The sequence below is a fragment of the Hippocampus guttulatus genome, chromosome 16, assembly GCF_054856545.1.
Source record: "Hippocampus guttulatus isolate MCC_2025c chromosome 16, RoL_Hgut_1.0, whole genome shotgun sequence".
Classification (NCBI taxonomy): domain Eukaryota; kingdom Metazoa; phylum Chordata; class Actinopteri; order Syngnathiformes; family Syngnathidae; genus Hippocampus; species Hippocampus guttulatus.
The window spans coordinates 10,430,936-10,453,109 of NC_141276.1; the positions used below are offsets into that span (position 1 = coordinate 10,430,936).

The window sequence follows — 22,174 nt, forward strand, 5'->3', positions numbered from 1 at the left end:
TTGAAACTGTTCCAGAATTCCTTCCAACTTGTCCACAGTTCCAGTTGACGTAAAACCGCCTAAAAGCATCATACTGCCACCACAAAAATGTCAGGAAAAGCCGACTACAGCATGTTCTGATGATTCCAAAAGGAGACTTCAGGGGAGTAGCGAGAATAACGATTTGACAATCCAAGCAATTTTTCATATGGATTGGCGCCATGTTGCCCTCGGTCTTTTCCTGACGGTTTGTTGTAAAGACATTTCCTTGGCCTGAAATCGGCAAAAATTGCTTTTATAAAGTATTGCACGTTCAGGTTCCCCCCTCCGCTCCGAAGACATCTGTTCCCCGCAGGCTGCGCAGCTTCGTCTTTCCCAACTGCCTGACACCGTAATTCAAATTCCACTATTGCGCTTAGCTCGCCGACAAAGGCCTTGATAAAGCCAACAGCAACGGCAATGAAGATCCCTTTAGGGCACAGGTGTCAAACTCAAGGCCCGGGGGCCAGATCTGGCCCGCCACATAATTTTATGTGGCCCGTGAAAGCAAATCAAAGATGACAACTTCCATGATGTTTGCTAAAATGTGTTCAAATTTTTCAAATTCTCATTTAGTCATTAAAAAAAAGAGCGATATCGTAAGCATTTTCTTGCTAGCAAACCCCTCATTGGAGTTATCTAAACAATAGTTGAATAAACCATTATTCTTTACTTATTAATAGGGTTTCACAGTCAAAATGGCCCTCCAAGGGAAACGGTAACTACAATGTGGCCTGTGACAAAACTGAGTTTGACACCCTACTTTAGGGAAACAATCGGGGACACTGGAGTCTGTTCTTTTATTTATTTATTTTTTGGGCCGTCAGTGTGCAGCTGCATCCAAACTGTTCGATTGCGGTAAAAGCCAGGGACTATTTATGAATGGGCGCAAACGCCAAATCATAAATTTGCAATGAAATAGTGACGGGATGTTTATTTATGTGGCAAGTCATTCATGAGTTGGAGAGGGAAGCCCTGTTGTGGAAAGCTCTCGGGGAAGGACTCATTCAAATGCATGTTTGGATTGAGTCAGGCTGCACGGAGAGTGTGAGAGAGAGTGATATCCAATTGGTTTATCCGATTCCGAGCGGCGCCGGGAAGGGGTCAATGCGGGACTGAGTGAATTGATTGAGTCCACCAGGGAAACATTGATATTCTCCACCGGAATATTTGCCCAGACATGCTGTTAATATATTTCCAGAGATAACCTACTCAAGTTATTTTGGGAGGTCTATCATATATTTGCCCAGCAGTTGGGGCACTGGGGAAGACCGAGAGTTGTCATTCCCCATCTTGCAAATAGTTTTTTTTTAAAGTGATGAGGAGCAGAATCAGTTTCGCGTTTTGGTGGAAGGCAACTTCCATTTCCACGTTGCCAAAAGAAGTGTCCGAAACATTTGGCCTGAGGTAAGTGCCCTGCCTTACCAATGCATCATTAGGCGCTAGTTTTTGTTTATGTTAAAATAAAAAGGAGATTTGTGGGGGGAGTTTTGGAGGCATTCACTTGTGCCTGACATGCTAGCAATGTGGATACATGGCACACTTCCTGAAAAGACCATTTCACATCTCAAGACGTAAAACATTTATTTATTTATCCAGGACTATTTGGTGCGGTGCTGCAGATTTATGGCCACTGTCATTCCCTAAACTGTGTCCTCACCCGCTACCATCTATCTCATCATCCTTTATACCTCTGGGACGGTCGGGGAATTGAGTGTGGGGGAGTCGCTGGTGACAGGCAGGTGTGGCCTGTCCTTAGAAATCCTAAAGAAAAAAAATTAAATTAAAAGGAGTTTATTAGAACAATACAACTAAGCTCACCCTTTGCCATGGAACTTGGAGTAAATAAAACATGAATGAGATATTGCGCTTTCTGTTAAAATGTCATATGAATGCTGAACCTCTTGGGTGGATAAGAAATATAAAATCTGGGAAAAAAAAAGATAAACGTTTGGAACACTGAATGCTGGGACATTGGAATTATTTTACTTGGTGTAGAACTGCTGAATTTGGGGCGTTTGTCCGCCCATCCATTTTCTGATCTGCTTTATCCTCACAAGGGTCGCGGGGTGCGCTGGGGCCTTTACCAGCTGTCTTCGGCCACTAGGCGGAGGACATCTTGAACTGGTTGCCACCCAATCGTAGGGCACACATAGACTAACAAACACCCACGCTCACAATCCCACCGAGGGACAGTTTAGAGTGTTCCAATAACCTGACTAGCATGTTCTTGGAATGTGGGAGGAAACCGGAGTAACCAGGAGAAAACCCACGCAGGCACGGGGAGAACATGCAAACTCCACACAGGAAGGCTGCAGCCATAATCGAACCGTGCACCTCCTCAGCACTGTGAGGCGGACGTCCTAACAAGTCGCCCACCCAATATTTGAATGTTGATTCTCTGGGTTTGAGGTGAATTTTATAAAAAATATTCACAATGGTGGAAATATTTGCAAGTGCTTAGAAATGAGGATTTGTTTTACAGCACATCGGTTCAGAAATGTTGACAAATTCTTCTTGAATTATGGGGAAAGCAGTAATTGTGGTGAACGTGAAAAAAAATAAAGGTTAATGGAGGTAAAGATGAGCATTTTAGTATTAACATAATTGATCAGCGTATGCGGCAGAAAGCATCTTTTGTATTCCAACAAGGTTATTCGGGACACTGACAGCCGTTCCGCTGCTAATGGGACACATCTCTGGTGTCATCATCGTCGGGGAGACAACTTTGGCTAGTGTGAGGCCAAAACTGTCAATGGGGGGAAAAAAAAGGTGGAAATGATGGAACACTATCCCGGGCTTTGATTCTGCACCGATCTCTCTTGAGATAACCCAGCGGGCACGATTTGAGCAGCTACGTATTGAATGTGGAGAAGAAAGCTTTTCCAATTTGGTCTTACATTCTTGCATATCAAACATGAACAAGGCCTTACGGTTCTCACTACATTGCTGTCCGGATAATGAAACAGTTAACCTGTCATTTGGATTATCACAGATTACCCGACTGGGGGGGCTCTTCACTTTGATCACCTCCGCTGCAGTGATGGCAGAGGTGCGCAAGTGGCACCGCCGTTCTGATCTAACAGCTGCGGAAGTGATGAAAACGAGCAATCAGAGGAGGCGGACGAAACAGAGGGGGAGCGGCTCGCCTTTGAAATTCAACATGGTTTCAGGACCCAGATGGAAAAGGCTCAGACAGCCTTACATTGCAGTAGATGATGAGTTATTTCATACCACTTTTTTTCCAGACTGATAACTGTACTCACTCTTGAGTCATCAATGATACTGAGACCACTCATACTTTTAATACAGGGTTCGACATTAACAGCGGCCCGTTGGCCGGTACAAATTTCATGAATCAATACGATGAAATCCACATGCTCCTGTTTTTTTAACCCTTTTCAGGGACAGCGGTTACTACAATGGACAGCTTTTTGTGTTATCAGGTTACAGGGTGCATGAAAGGGTTAATATTCATATTCATATTTGAATATTTTTCTGCTTGAATTGATCAATCATTCCCATGTGGCTCACAATTTTTTTGTCAGTTTAAATCCTTCCAGGGATGGCGTCAACAAAATATATGAAGTCTGGAAAATGTCAATTAGATCAGGGATGAGAAACAGCTATAAAAATGAGAATGTTTTGTTTTGGTGTTTTTTGGTGTTTTTTTTTTTTTTTTTTTACAATCCAAATTCTTCAGCAGACACTGATCAATATTCAATATGCACTGCAGGAAAATTTGTTGGAAAAAACATACAGAAAAAAAATTCCAAAACATGAAACATTATAGGTGGGGTGGGGGAATCCGCAACAATGCCAGTCTGTGGGTGCCGAACAATGAGTATGAAGGTGTCGACTGTAGATAAAATTTGTATTACCATCACTCACCAGTATATGACAAACATCTCTTCGTTTCACTTACAGTGGGTTTTATAATATATTTTTTGTGGATTTGGAATGATTTGCAAGATAAACATAGTACCTCAATAATATGCAAATTTTGAGTGTGATGATTTTTGTCAACCAACTCGACGTGACGAGCCGATATTCACCCCCTATTCTTTATTTTCAACTCAAAATCTGTGCTGATCCCAAATCAAAAGTGATGCATCTACTGTCATCCGTTCGTAATCATGACAGATATGCAGAAGTTTGAATTTCACAGGCGATTGGGCGAGACACTTTTCCACGTCTCCTCATTAAGAAACATACTTGACAAATGTGATACAGTCGACGGGTGGCAGTAAACGGTTAGATTTCAGTTGATGAATATAAATGTCCATGACAGCGAACGAGATAATGTAACTCGGTGGGCTGGATGAACGAAGCGATCCATGCTTTGCGAACGAAACTGACTACACCTCCTGCAGACTGAACAGGAAGCAACAAAGATCACTTCTTTTGTTTTTGGGTAACCGACTTGACCTGGCCTGTGGGTTTTCCTTCTGTCATTTCATTTCAGGCACATGCTGAACGTAACCTGGGAGCACAACGACTTTTCCTTCAACGCCAACGGCTACCTGGTGAACCCGGCAATGAACATCATCTCGCTGGACCGAGAGAGGCAGTGGGACAAGGTAATGAACGCTCATGGCCCAGGAGTTCAGAACAAGTCGACTTTGAGCCGCGCAGGCAGTGATTTCATCCATCAGCGATCTTGTTATTGAGGCTAGTTAGAGGGCTGCGCTCACACCAGTGAACCACTTAATGAAGGATCGTCTCACGCTTGCCGCCGTCAACTCCGTCAGGCGCGCGCACTTGAGCTGGCTAATTTGGAGGTGCGGGTAAGTCTCAGAAGTGCAAGTCATAAGTAGCGCTTCGAGTCTTAAATTTCAAGTCCTTCGTGACCGTGGCAAAAATCACGCAAGTCAAGACCATTCCCTGTGACATTTCGAGTCCAGCCAAGCAAGTCAGAAGTCAAGTCGCACAATCTTGCTTCGTCACGATCAGTGGCCATTGGGAATTTGGGGAAAGTGTGTTTATTTTCCCGAACGGCCGGTGCATTTCCGTGCCGGTCAAGAGGCATCGTGGTTCCGATTTGTGTTTCAAGTGGGTTAGCATTTCAGATGGAGAAGTATCAAGTCAGATTTTCCGGATTTTCCGACCCGCTTCATCTTCACAAGGGTCGTAGGGCGTGCCAGAGCCTATCCCAGCCGTCTTCGGGCAGTAGGCGGGGGACACCCTGAACCAGTTGACAGCATATCGTAGGGCACACATTGGCAAACGATCATTCACATTCACAATTACACCTAGGGACAGTTTTAGAGTGTTCAATTGGCCTACCATGCATGTTTTTGGAATGTGGGAGGAAACCGGAGTACCCTGAGAAAACCCACGCAGGCACGGGGAGAACATGCAAACTTCACACAGGGAGGCCAGAGCTGGAATCGAACCCGGTACCTCAGCACTGTGAGGTCGACTCGCTAACCACTCGCCCACCTCTTCAACACCTAAACATTTCATTTCCATCGCACAAAATTTAGTAGATGCTCCTAGAATGAGCTCCCAAAAGGTTTTTGGCAACCTCTGCTTGTACAATTAATAAAAATCTCATTTTGTGGACATCATCACCATTTGTGTGGACGAATCGAGCGTCTTTCTTCTGTGCGCTCTCGGGCCGCTTCTTCTGCTCCTCAACGCTTGAGCAACAGTCAACATTTGCGTGTTAATTTCAGCATTAATGAGCCAGCGTTTTACGAGCACCTTTTAGCGGCCATTCGATTCACCCGCTGTCAGCACTTCTGCTTTCAGCAACCTTATGGCAATCCAAGTGGGGGGATGCTCAAATTTCCACCACACACCCATGAACTTTACGTCAAAACCCGCACGGCGGCCAAAGATTTCACGCGCATCCTCGACAAAACCTTCATCAAATCTCCACGAGGCTGCGCTTATCCTTCGCGCCTGAGGGCGTTCTTTATCCTCAGAGGCTCAACGTCGATTCGGCCTTCTGATTGGCTTTTTCTGAACTTGTTTTAGTTCCTTCTGATCGCCTTCTCTTGACTTCTTTTTGCGCTTTTGTTCTAGAGTCTGGTGCTAACACAGTTTCGACCCATCCACCTTCAGTTGGACAGTTCTAGCGTATTTTAATGAACTTTAAATCAGCGGAATGCCCTCGATATAGCGGCCATTGTTCAGCGGGGTGTGTGAAATTAAGTCTGGAAGAGGCACGGGAGAGGATGAGGAAGCCCCGCAGGAGCAAAACAGGGATAAGTTCAATCTTAGTTCTTGCGGTTGATCTGATATCGGGTTCTAAATGATTGTAAAAAAGTTACAAAATGCAGTTTATTTTTCATTTCACACCCGCAAGGTGTCTCAATTTTTACCCCAAGTCAATACATGCTCGGTTGACGAAAGGACAATCCAAACTTTCAATTAGATTTCTGCAGACCAGAGACCGAAAACCCATCATCACAAGTCAGGATGAATATCGTACATTGGGTTTCAAGGCCAAGATTAGGTTCCCATTTGGGTTGCAAGGCACAAGGAGAGTTCAAGTTATTTTTTGGAACCACAGTTACACTTTCAAAGTTGGAATTTAAGCCATGGTTAAGGTTTCAAATCTGAGCTTCAAATTAAATTTATGGTTACAGGACGGGGTTTTCTTTCCTGTCTGAAAAGACACCTGCAAATTTATTTGCAAATGCCGAAAGAGAAGGGGATGAATGATGGAACCGGATTGTGAAGTAGAACACCCGACGGAGTTGCTGTGCATCGAATTCGCAAAATGTGCCAATCTGAAACCCAAAGCAAAGGATCTGCAAGGCGCAGACCGGCAAAAACTAAAAATCCCCCAAAAAAGGATTCGGTATCCTTTCTACATTATCAGCGTTTCAAAGAGCGCTCAAGACTTTCTGTTCTTGCTGTCACTCCATCTTATCACGTGGGTTTCTCCTTTCAAGGATGCGTCGACGATTGAGATGCGTGTCTGAGGGGGAAAAAAAACACCAGGATGCCTCGCTTCTCATTTCTGTGTGTTTTTTCGCCGCCGACTCGATTGAGGGCCGCAAGAGTAAAACAGCGGCAGCCGATCGGCGTGATAGGCGGCAAACATCCGGGGAGAACTGCGTGTTTGCCCGCTCTTTTCCCTTCGCTGCCGTGTGTGATTTCATTTAGCTTGTTGAGAGTTGCCAGCCCCGGTACATGTTCTGTTCTTATAAAGTGTTGGAGTCATTGTTTTCAGATTACAATTTTTTTTTATATTGACAAAACGCATCTTTATTCTTGTCAAGATCCTGAAAGCGTTTTTGAAAAATTATCATCACATTACAATTGTCTTTGCCAAGAGATTATGATTTTATCATTATAATTAGTTTTTTTGTTTTTCCTTCAAAATGGGCCACTTTTTCATTCCTGTGGCATTTCGACAAGTGCTAGTGATTGTTGACCGGCGTTAGGATCATGAAGGGGGCCCTCGAAAATTGTTTTGCACCGCTCGAGTGGCGCCCGAGGATTCAATTCTGCACCTCATTTACGTAGTGAGCCCAATTCCCCCACCGCCGGTAATTAGAATTAGCGAACTGGTTGTTGCGCGGCGCATAAAATTGGAGCGTCTCCGTCGGGCCTGACCCAAAAATCAATTTCCTCTCAAATGTCCACAATCGGGCGGCCAGGTCCTGACGCACAAAACCTAGCGAAGGATGAGCGATAACGGTGGGGGCCAGAGAGGGGGGTATGGGGGGAGTAATTGGGGATGGCTGCATTAAGATGGGAGATTGTGATAAAAGAGTGTTATGTGGGCGCATCCTCAGCACTTTCATCTCACGCGCTGCGGGCGAAAAGGCCTCATTGCTCACATGTGCCGCCACTTTATTTGTGCTTTAAAAGGCAGCATAAAACTGATTTATTACATCTTTAACTGTTTGGATGTGGCCTCCTCTAAAGAGACATTACTTTTACGCCGCACCGGTGTTTAAACCCGCGGTTGGAGTTTCAAAGTAGGGTCGATAGCCAGGTTTGGGGTTTCAAGACAGTGAGGTTTTTGGATGAGAATTACAAAACCGGGTGAGAATTTCAAATTAGGGTCTGGTTAGTTGAAATTAGAATAACTTTTCAACTCCAAAGTAAGGGTTGCACACTCGGGTTATTGAAAATACATAACGTTAGTATTTTAATTTAGGATTAGGGTTTCACATTTGAATTTAAGGTTTCAAATTGGGGTTTTCAGATCGCGCTAGCGCTCCAAAATAGGGTTTGAAAAAAGGGTTTCAAACCCGGATGTTTCTGTTTCAGGTGGGAACTTACGAGATGAGCATCCTCCAGATGAGGTACCCGGTATGGCCCCGCTACGGTTCCTACCTGGAGCCCGTGTCTGACTACAGGCACCTTACGGTGGCCACGCTGGAGGAGCGGCCTTTTGTTATCGTGGAGGCCGTGGACCCCGTGACCGGAACCTGCGTCAGCAACACGGTGCCGTGCAGACGACAGTCCAACAAGACGGAGGCGTAAGTGAACCAGCGCGTCAAAACAAACACCCAAACAACAATTTGTGTCTGAGTCGCGCAATAGCTTTCATGTGGTGGACTATAGTGAGTCCCCACTTTTCATGGATGGGACTGAACCTTATAGTGAATAGCACAAATCTGTGAATAATTCTGACCCCACCCCTCCACCCCCCAAAAAAAGGACTTCAAACTGAGAGGATCATAAAGTATCAACACCAACCATTGAGAATGTACACAATTGTGAACTCTTGATACATCGACAACCGTGTTCAAATATTTTTCACCACCAACGGACCAACTTCACATGAGTCAACAGCTAACAAAATAGCCTAAATAACATGCTAGCATAAACTGATGTGACATCACGCATGGGCAAACAAATCTTCGCACACAAACCGTACCTCAACAAAAAACACAGCCGTATCGCAACCAAAGGCATCACCAATCAATCTCTCCGCCCTAAGCGACTGCCTCACTGACATAAATCTTTGGATGAACGAAAACCTGGAAGAGTCAAAAATCAAAACACGTCACCAAATCATCTTTCTTTCACTTCCGAAAAGCTAACGCGCGTCCGCTCTGACTAGCGCAAAGACATTCTGCATGGTCTCCCTTCCATTGTCCTCTAAAAATGTCAATGTTCAAGTCTCAACTGTCCAGTTGCTCACCCACTCAACTCGCTTTCATTTCAACACAAATGAATCACCGGATTTGGTACCTCCCAGTTCCCGTCGTCAATGACGAATGTTTGCCTGTTCACAAAAAAAAAAATCTGTACGACCATGAGCCAGTCCTAGGCAGAAAAAAAACAGATTTACAAGATCCTCCTCTTAACCTACAAAGCTCTGAATGACCCGACACCCCGGAGTGATCTCCGTCGCCACTCTTCCACTCGCCGCCTCCGTTCTGCTGATGCCAAGTTTCTCACCCCTCAATTACCAAGTATCACAGCGCGGGTTACAGAACCTTTACCACTGTCGCCCCAATCCTCTGTAACCTACCTGCCCCTTGACATCCGCTACTCTGACAGCCTCATCTCATTGAAAAGTCAAGTCAAATGCCATCTGTTCAAGATGGGCCACAGCATCTGACCATCCGCCTACATGCCCCCACCTTTCTGTCCGCGCTAACTGTATGTCAAACATCTTCTTATCATTACGGTCAGTGAATATTTAAAGGAAAAACCCATTAGACCACGACTATAAGGCAATCAAATGGAAAGCTAGCATAAAGGAGACTCCTTTCGTAGGCCAAACTGCTAATACCCGCTCAGCTCAAGGAAACGGAAACACGAGGAATACATTTCTTAATGACTGCGGAACAATTTGTGATGTTTGGCTACACGCTGATAAACATCCTCAAACGGATGACAAAATCCCCAGCAGGGAGTCTGATCAACAGCCTTTTCACGGTCAGCTAATTAGCGTCCCAATGAGACCACCGCTTGGAATCACTGCGAGCGCTCTGGTGCGCTAGCATGTCTCGTCTTAATTGATTTCTTATCGTACGCGAAGGTGCCATCGTGCGTAAGATGAAGAGTCTCATCCCCTGCCTTTGGCGTCTTATCACTCATGGAGAGGTGCGAGACCCGTCGGCCGGGGAGCAGAGCGTCCCACGATTGAGCCTTCATTAACGTGGGGCTTGTTATCCGTAAATGGGATCGCGTTCCTTGACGGTTATGAAAGGTGCTCCTCCCCTGGTTGAAAACGTTAACATTGTGTCAGACGAGTCAGCGGCGCTGACGAGTCAGTGGAGCGATCTCCATGTGTTGAGTTTGAAAAAGGAGAAAGCCAGAGTGGCGGAGGCTGAAATGGCTTTTCCGGAGGACTGGCACTAAGCGGGAGGACGCTTGCAGTTTTTGGGCCGCCGGCCAAAAGCATCCGTGTTTGTAGAGTCGCTTCCGAGGACGTGGGGATCATACAAACAAGCGTTTCTTGACTGTTTTTGCCAGTCGACTCATGATAGACATAGCGATTAAATTTCATGGTGCTAACTATAACTGGCTGTGGGGGTTGTATTGAAAAAAAAATGCAGTGTTTCAAGACAGGGTTAGGATTTCAGAGTAACTTTAAAAAGTAGAACTAAGGTGTCAAGTTGGGGTTAGGGTTTCGAGCCAGGGTTAAGCTTTGGAGGAAGGGTTTCAAGACAGAATTAGAGTTTTGAAGTAAGGTTTCTAGTCAGGGTTAGGGCATCAAGTTTAGGGTTCTAAAGTCGGGTTTCAAGATTGAGGTTTCAAATTGGGTTTTAAATTAAAGTTTCAAGTCAGGGTTAGGTTTTGAAAAAGGGGTTTTCAAGACCGTGTTTAAACCAAGGAAAAGTGTCATGGTTCTGTTTGTGGCCAGCAGGTGGCACTGTAGGGCTGCGCCTGCAGCTGCACACCAGTTGGTCATTGTGTCATTAGTTTGTTTGTTTCAAAGGACTCCCGGCACGACCACTCAGTGTCGGGTCATCGTTGCTGTGTGCACGTGTCATGTTTTGTTTTCTGTCTTAGGTTTTTACTACTTTGATTTCTTGTGATTTTGCTGGACTTTATTTGAGTGAGGTTTTGAGTTAGTTATTCCAGTGTATTCCTGTTTGCATTTTGGTCAGCCACCCTGCTCATCCCTGCCTCCCTGCTTTTTGGGGTCCTCCAGCTGCCACCTCGCAAAACGTGACAGAAAAGTGGTTCAAAGGGTCATAAGGAAAGGTTTCAAGACAGAAATAGGGCTTTGAAGCTGGGTTTCACCACAGGGGTAGGATTTCAAACTGGGATTACCATTTGAAGCCAGAGTTAGAATTTTGGAAGCAGGGGTAGGGTTTTAAGCCTGGGTTAGGGTTTGCAACTGTTGAAAGGGTGCGTAGTCAACATGTGTATTTGTCAGCTAATGGCGCTGACTTCGAGGTGATGAAAGACAGATCCAGCAGCAGCAGTAGCAGAGGTCAATACCTCACACGAGTCGCACGTGCCGCAATCAATCGATGGCAAAGTAAAGATTTCCCCACGGTTGGAACGAGCATCGTTCATCATGACTGACTTGCTTTTCTTTTTTTTTTGCGCCGCAGAATCGTGGGCCACACGGAGCCGTACACCAAGCTGTGCTGCAAGGGATTCTGCATCGACATCCTCAAGAAGCTGTCGCGCAACATCAAGTTCTCCTACGACCTCTACCTCGTCACCAACGGGAAGCACGGCAAGCTGGTGCGTGGCATCTGGAACGGCATGATTGGAGAGGTAACCCGCCGCTACATTTTAGCAATTGTTCAAAATGAAAAATCTAAATGATTAAATGTCAAATTCTGTTCAGTCGGAGAGAACATTTAAAAAAAAAACTTATGAAATAAAACTCCTCAATTCATTTCAACATAGTTTCTTGGCACAAATATGACACATAGTGGTGTCACAACACTGCTTTGATCTAAATGGAGCTCCTCAATTCACTTCAGCCAAGACTCTTGATGCTAATGTGCAACAAAATGGAACCAAAATTTTATTGCTTTGGTCTGAGCGTAACAAAAGTAAATAGTCAAATTTCTAAGTGGATAACTGCAGATAGGTTCCCCCCCAAAAAATCCGAAGTGTAAAAGTCTACACACCCCGGTTCAGATGTCAGGTTTTTATGGAATAAAAACATATGACCAAGATAACAATTTAATTTTCGTGTAACCTGTGCAACCCAGGACAACAAAAAAATAAATAACAGCTTTTTGAGCGTGCAAGTAAAAATAATCAATGGCGATAATGTGGTTGCACATTTGTGCACACCCTCTTCACTGGGGATGTGGTTGTGTTCAGACATATCCAATCGCATCCAAATTCAGGCAAATGCGGGTTAGCACACATGAGCCATCAGTTCAAGGTCCTCTGATTAACCTCAAATCTATTTTGGACCAGCCACAGTTTCATGGCTCATTTTATAATGTTCTGTTGTTGAACGTTGAAAATATTAATTAGGACCAGGTTTACATGCATGCTTTGGTAAAGGGGATTTCTCTCTCAAGAGGAACTACTTAGTGTATTTGCACATTATCTCCACTGTTGCGCATGATCAGCGATTACTTTCTACTTCCCGGGTGTAACATTTGCCTGGCAGACACTTTATGTAACTGAAACGAAGGGACCTTATGCTCTATGCTGGAGATATAATCATGTCTTTTATATGGATCAAACTTAAAAGGAACAAATGAAAATCTCTCAAAAACCTGATGTTCTAGTAAAAAAAGTAGATTTTTTTGAAAACTGCACCAAAAACAATTTAAGGACGCAAAAAGCCATCTCGGCTTCAAATTACCGTATTTTCCACACGATGAGGCATGAGACCTTCAATGAATGGCCTATTTCAAAACTGTTTTCATATGATTGGGGGACCACATTATAATGCGCATAGAATAGAAACTACAATAGTGGCTGCGGTTGGGTTATGGATCCACTAGATAGAGCTATGCTAAAGGGAATACAATACAATACAATACAGGTTTATTTACATAGAGCTTTCTCAACTCCTGCAGCTGTAACAAAGCGCGTTACAGAACATTTAAATTGCCACGTCCAAGAAATCAGAATATTGATCCATATATAAAGCGCGTCAGATTATAAAACGCACTGTCGGCTCTTGAGAAAATTGAATGCTTTTAGATGCGCCTTATAGTGTTTAAAATACGGTAGCTGTTCACCAGTGTCATCATGTCAGGAGGAAAATCTTGTTTTTGTTTTTTTGTTTTATTTTAACCCCCCCGGGCCCCTCACAGGTATTCTACAAGCGTGCCGACATGGCCATCGGCTCGCTGACCATCAACGAAGAACGCTCAGAGATTATCGACTTCTCTGTGCCGTTCGTGGAGACGGGCATCAGCGTCATGGTGGCCAGGAGCAACGGCACCGTCTCACCGTCTGCCTTCTTAGGTCAGAAACAATTGCATTTCGTGGAGACTTTTCAATGATGTTTCCCCGTAGCTTCATACAGACACACACACACACACACACACACATTTATTAACCAAAATCAATATTTGACCACCGAGTGTCGCTTTTGGGTGTGCTCTGCAGAGCCATACAGTCCCGCCGTGTGGGTGATGATGTTCGTAATGTGCCTCACTGTGGTCGCCATCACGGTGTTCGTCTTTGAATACTGCAGCCCGGTGGGCTACAACCGCAGCCTGGTTTCGGCTAAAGGTGAGGCATCCACCCTCCTTCCTCCTCTTCCTCCTTCTCCTCTCTATCAGGTAATCAAGCTCACATAAGAAATCAATGGAAAAGAAATGGAGTTTAATCTTGGTGCCAAATGGCTTGAAAGAGTGTTTTTCATACTTTTTTACCCCAAGTACAACCTCAAAAAATACTTTCCAAATACCACCATCGTGACAACATTAAAATGCAGTGGCGTAGTAGACCTCAGGGTTCATCATGAAGAAGGCATTTTTCGTAAAATGTGTAGTTAATATTATTGTAAGACACTGTGTGACACAATATGCTCAGTTTGAATATTAATACGGTGCGTAGAAGTAAGAATTGTACACGGGATCAAATTTGCTCTTGGTCCCTGGTTGAAATGCGACCGCATGATCCGCAGAGCCCGGAGGCCCCACCTTCACCATCGGCAAGTCGGTGTGGCTTCTGTGGGGAATCGTCTTCAACAACTCGGTGCCCATCGAGAACCCCAAGGGGACCACCAGCAAGATCATGGTGCTTGTGTGGGCTTTCTTCGCCGTCATCTTCCTGGCGTCCTACACGGCTAACTTGGCCGCCTTCATGATCCAGGAGCAGTACATCGACACCGTGTCCGGCCTGAGCGATAAGAAGGTAGCAGGCTTAGGCTCTCAAATTAGGGTTTCAAGCCTGCGTCACAGCCTGAGTCTATGCTTTCATGCCTGGGTTAAGGTTTTCAACAAGGGTTAGGTTGTCAAATTAGGGTTGAATACCAGCATTAGTGTTTCAAAGTCGGGTTTTAAACCAGCTCCAGGGTTGAAATGTAAGGTTACAACCCTGGGCTAGTGTTTCAAATTTGAGTTTGTAGCCAGGGTTGGGTTTTAAATTACGGTCTAACACGAACTTTCAAAGTAGAGTTTCAAGACTGGGTTAAGGTTTCAAATAAAGGTGGCAAACCTCAGTTCGGGTTTGAAGAAAGGGTTAAGGTTTCAATATCTTTATATTGAAACCGTCTAGCGTCAGGGCTTCAAATTAGGATTTTACGTCTGGGTTGTGGTTTGGAATTTTAAAGTAGGGTTTCAAACTACTACAGGGTTTCAAATCAAGGTTAGATTTTCCTTTAAACCACTTGTTGAAAAGCTGAGCCTTGTTTGAAAATTGCTGAATGACGCGTTTTGCGCGTTGCAGTTCCAGAAGCCACAGGAGCAATATCCTCCATTCCGCTTCGGCACGGTGCCCAATGGCAGCACGGAGCGCAACATCCGCAGCAACTACCCCGAGATGCACTCACACATGGTCAAGTACAATCAGAAGGGGGTCGAGGATGCCCTCAACAGCCTCAAGACTGGGTAGGTGTCCGCCTCGAGGATTTGCACACCACCCCAAGCGCCCCTGCCAACTCACGTTCTTTTTGCGTTTGCCGCCGCCAGGAAGCTGGACGCCTTCATCTACGACGCCGCCGTGCTCAACTACATGGCGGGAAAAGACGAGGGCTGTAAACTGGTCACCATCGGCAGCGGCAAAGTCTTCGCCACCACTGGCTACGGCATCGCCTTGCAGAAGGACTCGCGATGGAAGAGGCCCATCGACCTGGCCCTGCTGCAGTTCCTGGCTGACGGTAATGGCAATATTTCTCATGCTTGACCAATCTTGATGCCTGTGGTTGTGATTGTGTGGTTCCGTATGCCAGGTGACACTCAGAAGCTGCAGACGGTGTGGCTGACGGGCATATGCCGCAATGAGAAGAAGGAGGTGATGAGCAGCAAGCTGGACATCGACAACATGGCGGGCGTCTTCTACATGCTGCTGGTGGCCATGGGCCTCAGCCTGCTGGTGTTTGCCTGGGAGCATCTGCTCTACTGGAAGCTGCGACACTCGCTGCGAAAGTCCCAACGCCTCGACTTCCTCCTGGCCATTAGCAGGGTACGTTTGTAGTCTCATTACCATTTTTGGAGCCTGAAATTTTTCATTCAAGTGAGTTACACTTAGCTCCATATGCTTCTGGACCAATCAGGAGTACAATTTCCATTAACATGGCGGAGCTAGGGCGTTGCGACTAGAAGAGTGGCTTCTACTTGCAGAAGCCAAACCTCCAACATGGAAACCAAGCAAATATCCCATAGTGACAATAAAAGCATTTTCATTGGTGGTGGCAACTCTCATTCATTGCCAGCCCAGGGAATAGACCTTTGACTTCTGTAGCCATCAACGGCAGTGAATGAGTTAATTTCTTACGCTCACAGCGATATTCAAAAGTCCTTTTTGTATCATAGTTCCCCTTTGCGGTGCAAAAATGAAATGTGTGATTAAGTCTTAGCATCTGAGCTTTGTAAAGTGTCGCAGTGCTGTTGATGACAGGCCAAACAAGCTCCCCCAAAAAAACAAAACAATGTGGTGTAAAGCCAGATGAAAGCAATAAAATAACTTGAACTGAAATATTGCGGGCGCTTGTGATCCGGGAGCAACCTGCATTTAAATTGCCCTATTAACAGACGTACGTGTGTGTGTGCGAGTGTGAGCTTATGCGCGAGGCGGCAAAGAGCTCGTATAAGGAAGTGCAACCATCAGCACTTGATGCCATGTTTTTCTCATTTTCTGTGTCACTTTCATGGAAGGTTCCAGGATATTTTGATGGCAAGGAAAATCAAATAACTCATTTTGTCCAACTCAAGATGGATGCTGAAATTGTCTGATAATGGAACTCTCATGCTTTGATCATTAGCAGTCCAGTCCAGTTACATGGACAACCAACTGAAGAAGATTGGACTGAACAGGATAAGATATGACATACTGGTGATTGGACAGGAGGGATTGGATAGAACAAGAAAGGGCTGGATAATATAGGGCTGGAGATGACAAGGCTGGATAGGAGGGGATGGGACAAGATCATATCAGACTGGATAAGACACGATTTGATAGGATAAAACAGAAAATGACTGCAAGACAGGATTGGAGACCACTGGGCATGTTAAGATTGGATCGAGCTGAACAGGATGAGACACGTTGGAACAGGAAAAGACAGAAGGACAGGACTGGGCAGGACAAGACAGGCCTGGAAAGAACGAGAAAGAATTTGCGGATAGGACTGGGGAGAACAGACAGAATGGGAAAGGATAGGACAAGGTTGGATCGGATTAGATAGTGCAGGTTGGAGAGCAGGACTGGATGATTCTATCTGATCCAATTCTGTCTAAACCTTTCATGATCTATCCCAGGCCTGTCCTATACAGTTCTGTCATGTCCATGTCACAGAAGACGCGAGTTCTGACTCCATCTAACTATCCTGTCCTACCTGGCCTTTCATATCAAGTCATGTTTAGTCCTTTCTTGTCCCATACAATCCTCTCCTTTCCTATCTCGTGCTGTTCTGTTGTTCTCTATCCTATCCAATCCTATCCATGCTAAACCAGACACTGGGGCTGATATGATTTAATATAATTATCTTGTCTGGTTCTGTCCTTCCCTGTTCTATCCCAGTCATGTCCAGTCCTGTCCATTTGCTTGAAGCTGTGCCACTGAGTGAACATGGATACCATTACTGAAATCTCCCGTTTTGCAGGGTTCTGGCTCTTAGTCTCCAAGGTGTCATGAACACTTTGTGTTTGTGTGTGTGCGTAGGGCATCTACAGCTGCTTCAGTGGCGTGGAGCACACGGATCGCAACGGCAGCATTCAAAGTCCCGACGTCACCAGCAGCTACTCACAGGCCAACATGCTAAAGATGCTAAAGACTGCTAAGGATATGGTGTCCTCCGCCCGGGTGGAGAACTCCCTGGACAGTGCCACCAAGACCCTGGAGAGCTGGAGTCGGCGGGGTGCGGCCGACAACACCCGGGCTGGCCTCCCACCTCGTGTGGCCACCACCGCAGACGTGGCGCACTGCCGCCTGCCCTACATCACCAACAACCACTCGCTCTACCCGGTGAGGAGCCGCACCCCTACTTTCCCCGGCCACTATGGGGATGCCGCCGCCCAGCCGCTCTTGGACAAACCACGGGTGGTCACCCGGCCCACAGCGCTACGCTACACGCTTCCCACCCGCAACAACCTCTTGGAGAGGACCCTCCCCATCTCCAGCCTCAGCACCCCCCACCTCGCCATGCCCGACGTATCGCCCACTTCGACCACTCAGCCCCACCACACCGGCCGGCTCTATGTGGAGAACCCCGTGCGGCACCAGTCATCCCCATTCATCACCTACCGGGAAATCCAGGTTCCCAATGTCTACGTGGAACATAAACCCCCCCTGAGGAGGAAGCTGAGCTACCCGCCCGACTGTGGGGGCCGCAGGAGGCGTAACTATGTGCTCGACGCCCCTGACTTGAGATCGAGGGCCAACTATGACGAGCCGCGATCCTGCCTGGCTGAACTCAGAGCCAACCAGCTGATGAAAAACCATACCCCGAATGCTACCCCAGGACACTACCCTTGTGCCGCCCCAGGACACTACCCATGTACGGCCGCCAGCTGCAACTCTTGCATGAAGTCGTACCTCGAACCCGAGATGGACGACGTACCCCTGCTGGGCAAGGATAAACTCAACCGCAGAGCCTCTTTCCTTAAAGCCACCTGGGGCAACGAGCGCATTCGACAGGTTGATGAGACCAAACCATCTACCTCCACGTCTCCCCGCAACGACATGCCCGACCTGTTCCCGCGGGTGGTGGTGCCGGCCAACGCCAAGGCCCACAAGCTGTATGGCAGCCTGGGCCATAACCTGTCCTGCTATCCACTGACCGCCGAGCCTGCCTACTTGGACCCGGCCCATATGGGCTCATACCCTTACAAGCAGAAACTCAAGTACGCCGACTCTACTCGGCTGCCGTCTTACCGGGAGGCAATCCTGCAGAACACCGCCGCCCTCCGCCGGTCCTCATCCACGCTGGTGCACAGACACTACTCCACCTACCTGAACTCCTACTCGGACCTACCGGCGTACATCGCACCACCAACCCAGTTCTACAACAGCCCCAAAGACATGTACCACCTGTTCCCGTGTGCCACCCACTGCCCGGAACACCCCGCCACCCGGCCCGTGGCCTACCAGAACAGCATGTTTGGGGCAGAGCGGGACGAGCCTGTTTCGGCGGGCAGGGAACGCCGGCAGGTGTTGGTGGCGCGCCGGGTGAACAGTCCGTTTGTGCCAAAACCCTGGGGAAGGGTCTCCAGCCTGGAGTCAGAGGTGTGAAGAAGCAAAAATGTAAAAAAAAAACAAATGAAAGTGACCACCACCAGTGTATTTTGAGAGGTCACCTCTCTGTTCTCAGTGCAATAAAATCACAAGACACTGACTCATGACTGGGACAAACCAGGAACAAACTCTTTCAAAGCATTTAACAAGTTAACCTCTGTCATTTTTAAATGCTCATACAGTGGTACCTTGACTTACAGGTGATCCCACTTCTGAGTTTTTCAGTTTATGAGTAATTGCTTTGTGGATTTTGACAAAAGGTGAAGTAAATCAGCAGTTCCTGGACTGCCCAGGCATGTGAGTAAAGAAAACCACAGTTGCAAAGCACCTTCAGCTTTTTTTTTTTTTAACAGGACAAACAGACAAATACCAAAACAAAAAAATACAAAATGAGATCACTTACTCGGAGCTGCTGTAGGTACAACTTTAGCCCAGACGCTCACACGCAGACTAACTCGCCAAGTCCCCAATCTCACTCAAAAAATGCTTGTCGCCAATTTCCCTGAACAAGGGAAAAAAAAGTTTTCAGAGAGACCTGGAACATATCAATTGCAATTAAATTCATTTCGATGGGGATAAATGATTTAATATGTGTGCAAATTGAGTTAGGAATCAAATTAAACTTGTAAAGCAAGGCACCACTGTGTGTGTGTGTGTGTGTGTGTGTGTGTGTGTGTGTGTGTGTGTGTATAGATATATATCTTCACATTTGTTTTACTTTTCTAAAATGATTTGAAGTTAAAAATTTATGCCATCACTATTATAGCGACCAATCTTTCGTTCACAAGGGGAATGTATATCAAAACGTGTAATCTGTATTTCCAATGTTACACTACCCTTTAATAAACAACAAGGTCATTGTTCCGCCTCGCTCTCCACCTGAACACACATTCACTAATGCAGACATTTTGTTGTTGGGGTTTTGGGGGGGGGGGGTGTACTTAAAAAGAGGTCCCAGGAGTCTTGGCAAGATGCTGACATCCAAATAGGGCAACGACTGAGAACTACCTACAGATTTCATGCAATCCACTGAGCCTTTACATCAGCAAAATGTCATGATCTTTGTTGCATTAATGAAGAGTTCAAATGTTTTCAGACTTCTGGTATATCTTAAAAAATCATAATTCATACCTGGTAATCAAATTTCATGAGGTGAGCCACAAAAGAAAAACTGTCAGGAAGCCATGCCAAAAATACACAGGAACTCTGCTAGTGGCAAGTTTGAGGTCATTTTGAATATTCAGCCCTCATCGACAGTTACCCTATAGTAGGCATGTCCAGCTCCGGGCCTGGTGGGCCACTGTCCTGCCTGTTTTCCAGCTCACCCGGCTGCAACACACCTGATTCAGATGATCAGCTCATCAGCCAGCTCTGAAGCAGCATTACAATGATCCTGATGATTTGAATCATGTGCGTTGCTCCTTGGAGAGCTAGAAAACAGGCAGGACAGCGGCCCTTGAGGACCGACTTTGGACACCCCTGCCCTAAAGAGAATGACATTTGGGGCATGTATCTATTATGAGCAGAGCCACAAAAAAAATCCTCATACATCAATGTCCAAAGACACAAAAAGGCTGCCAATTTGCTTTCGAGGGGCGCTTTTAGCATACCCTGCGACTGGCTGGCAACCACTCCAGGGTGTACCTGGCTTCTTGCCCAAAGTCAACAGCAGTCGACGGCAGCTCACCTGTGACGCTAATTAGGATCAGCGTTATTCAGGTGGATGGATAAACTTTTAAGGTGGCAAAGTTTCCCCTAAAACTTTGTGTCCCAGACACGCTTCCCCCCGCAGACAAGGTGTTAGTCATGTGTTTAATCAAAGCACCTGTTTGGCTCCACATTTACACACCCACATAGACACACAATTGCACGCACCTCATTAGTTGGGTTGTGGTGATGTCAGGACACCTCGAGCGCAACTCTGATGGATCCTTGAACTCTTCCTGGCCTGCGGACTTGACAACTCTGTGCACGGAAGCACAAAACCACAGAGGACAGCGCGCAACGTGGTATGAACGCTTTTTGGCAATCTTTTTTTTTTGTTTGGGTGGGGGGGGAGGGGTTGCGTCTGTCATATACCATCAGTACTGGAAAGGGTTTCAGGAGGATATTCTGTGTAAAAATCACCTTACAACCAGGAATATGTTTTCAAAGTTAACATTTTTGTTAATTCCAACCCATGAAACTCAAAGCAACGTTACGATTAGAAACTTTTTTTGTCAGGTCAAACTTGAACTTGTTCTTCCAAATCTACAGCTGGGCTTATCCCTAACGACTCTTCAGTCTCAGCCTAAAAACAAAGTCAGAAGGAAGTTTTCGAGTTTCACTGGAGTCACAGCGTCCTCCCGTCTTCTCCATCATTTAGTCTGAGGTGCTAGTCTCAACTCTTTTCGATCATTTTTTTTCCTAGTCTTGGCTTGGATAATATAAGTCTTTCAGGCTTTGCGGGCAGGTGACACCACCAACAACTAATCCAGCAGTTCTTAACCTTATAATATGCACATTCACCCAACCCTTCATGAGTGAAAAATAAATATATATTTTTACAAATTCAAGATATTAAAAAAAAAGCATTTATTGAAAACAGAAAAAAGTAAATAACATTTCAAGAGATAAGTATACTTTTGGGGGGGGGGGGGGGGGTTTGTACGACGTACGATCACGACAGTCACACGGTGACTGCGAAGCGGAAGTTGACTGTGAAGCGGAAATTTCCCACAGCACTGATTGGACAAGCAATCTCATGTGATCATCTGCAGCTAATGATGGCCAAGCGGGCGTGTCATAACGAATTAACATGTTGAGTTGCGTGTGTCTTATTGGGGTTCGATCGAAAACAGGTTAAGAACCACTGAACTAATAGAGGAGCTCGAGCAGAACCGAAAAACGGGCTGTGACTAAAAACGCTCAAATTTGTTATAAAATGTGAGCAGGTGTGAAATGAATATTTTGCAAGTATCTTTTCCAAATCACAAAGTCTTCTGATGCTTAAAGATGCACAAACTGATTTCTGGTTTCAGATGAATGAGATCATTAGCGGATCGTTTTGGGGTTTGCTGATTAGAATCGGGGGGCTCCTTCGTGGCTCCTTGTTGACCTTCACGTGTCTCTTGGTCTTCTTCCGTCATCATCTCCTCATCTCCCTTTTCCTTTGTGAGAGTCCACAAGGGCAGCGAGTTTTAATTGCCACCTCCCTCCTTCGTCTCAGGAAAGGAGGACGACACCCCCCCACCCCCGTCATTACGCACACATCTTCCCGCTCTCGTGCTAATGAGACGCCGGACAAGCCAAGGTGAAGGAAGAGTCAACCGCTCACATCTTTTGCCACATTGCTTCATTTTTGCGTCATTGTTCCGAGCCCAAATGAATCGCTGATTTGAAAACTCAGCCCGAAGAG

At 46.0% G+C, this 22,174-nt stretch overlaps 1 protein-coding gene across 1 annotated transcript in view; it reads left to right on the forward strand.

Moving 5' to 3' along the window:
• Positions 1-19,638, forward strand: part of grin2ca (glutamate receptor, ionotropic, N-methyl D-aspartate 2Ca) — a 47,145-nt gene extending 27,507 nt beyond the window's left edge. Inside the window, exons 4-13 of the mRNA XM_086133655.1 lie at positions 4,484-4,598; positions 8,254-8,465; positions 11,508-11,676; positions 13,191-13,344; positions 13,489-13,614; positions 14,012-14,241; positions 14,776-14,936; positions 15,018-15,205; positions 15,278-15,510; positions 17,206-19,638. Coding sequence (XP_085989781.1) covers positions 4,484-4,598; positions 8,254-8,465; positions 11,508-11,676; positions 13,191-13,344; positions 13,489-13,614; positions 14,012-14,241; positions 14,776-14,936; positions 15,018-15,205; positions 15,278-15,510; positions 17,206-18,774 — 3,157 coding nt within the window. The 3' untranslated portion in view covers positions 18,775-19,638. The remainder of the gene's footprint in view (positions 1-4,483; positions 4,599-8,253; positions 8,466-11,507; positions 11,677-13,190; positions 13,345-13,488; positions 13,615-14,011; positions 14,242-14,775; positions 14,937-15,017; positions 15,206-15,277; positions 15,511-17,205) is intronic.
• The last annotated feature ends 2,536 nt before the right edge of the window (positions 19,639-22,174 follow it).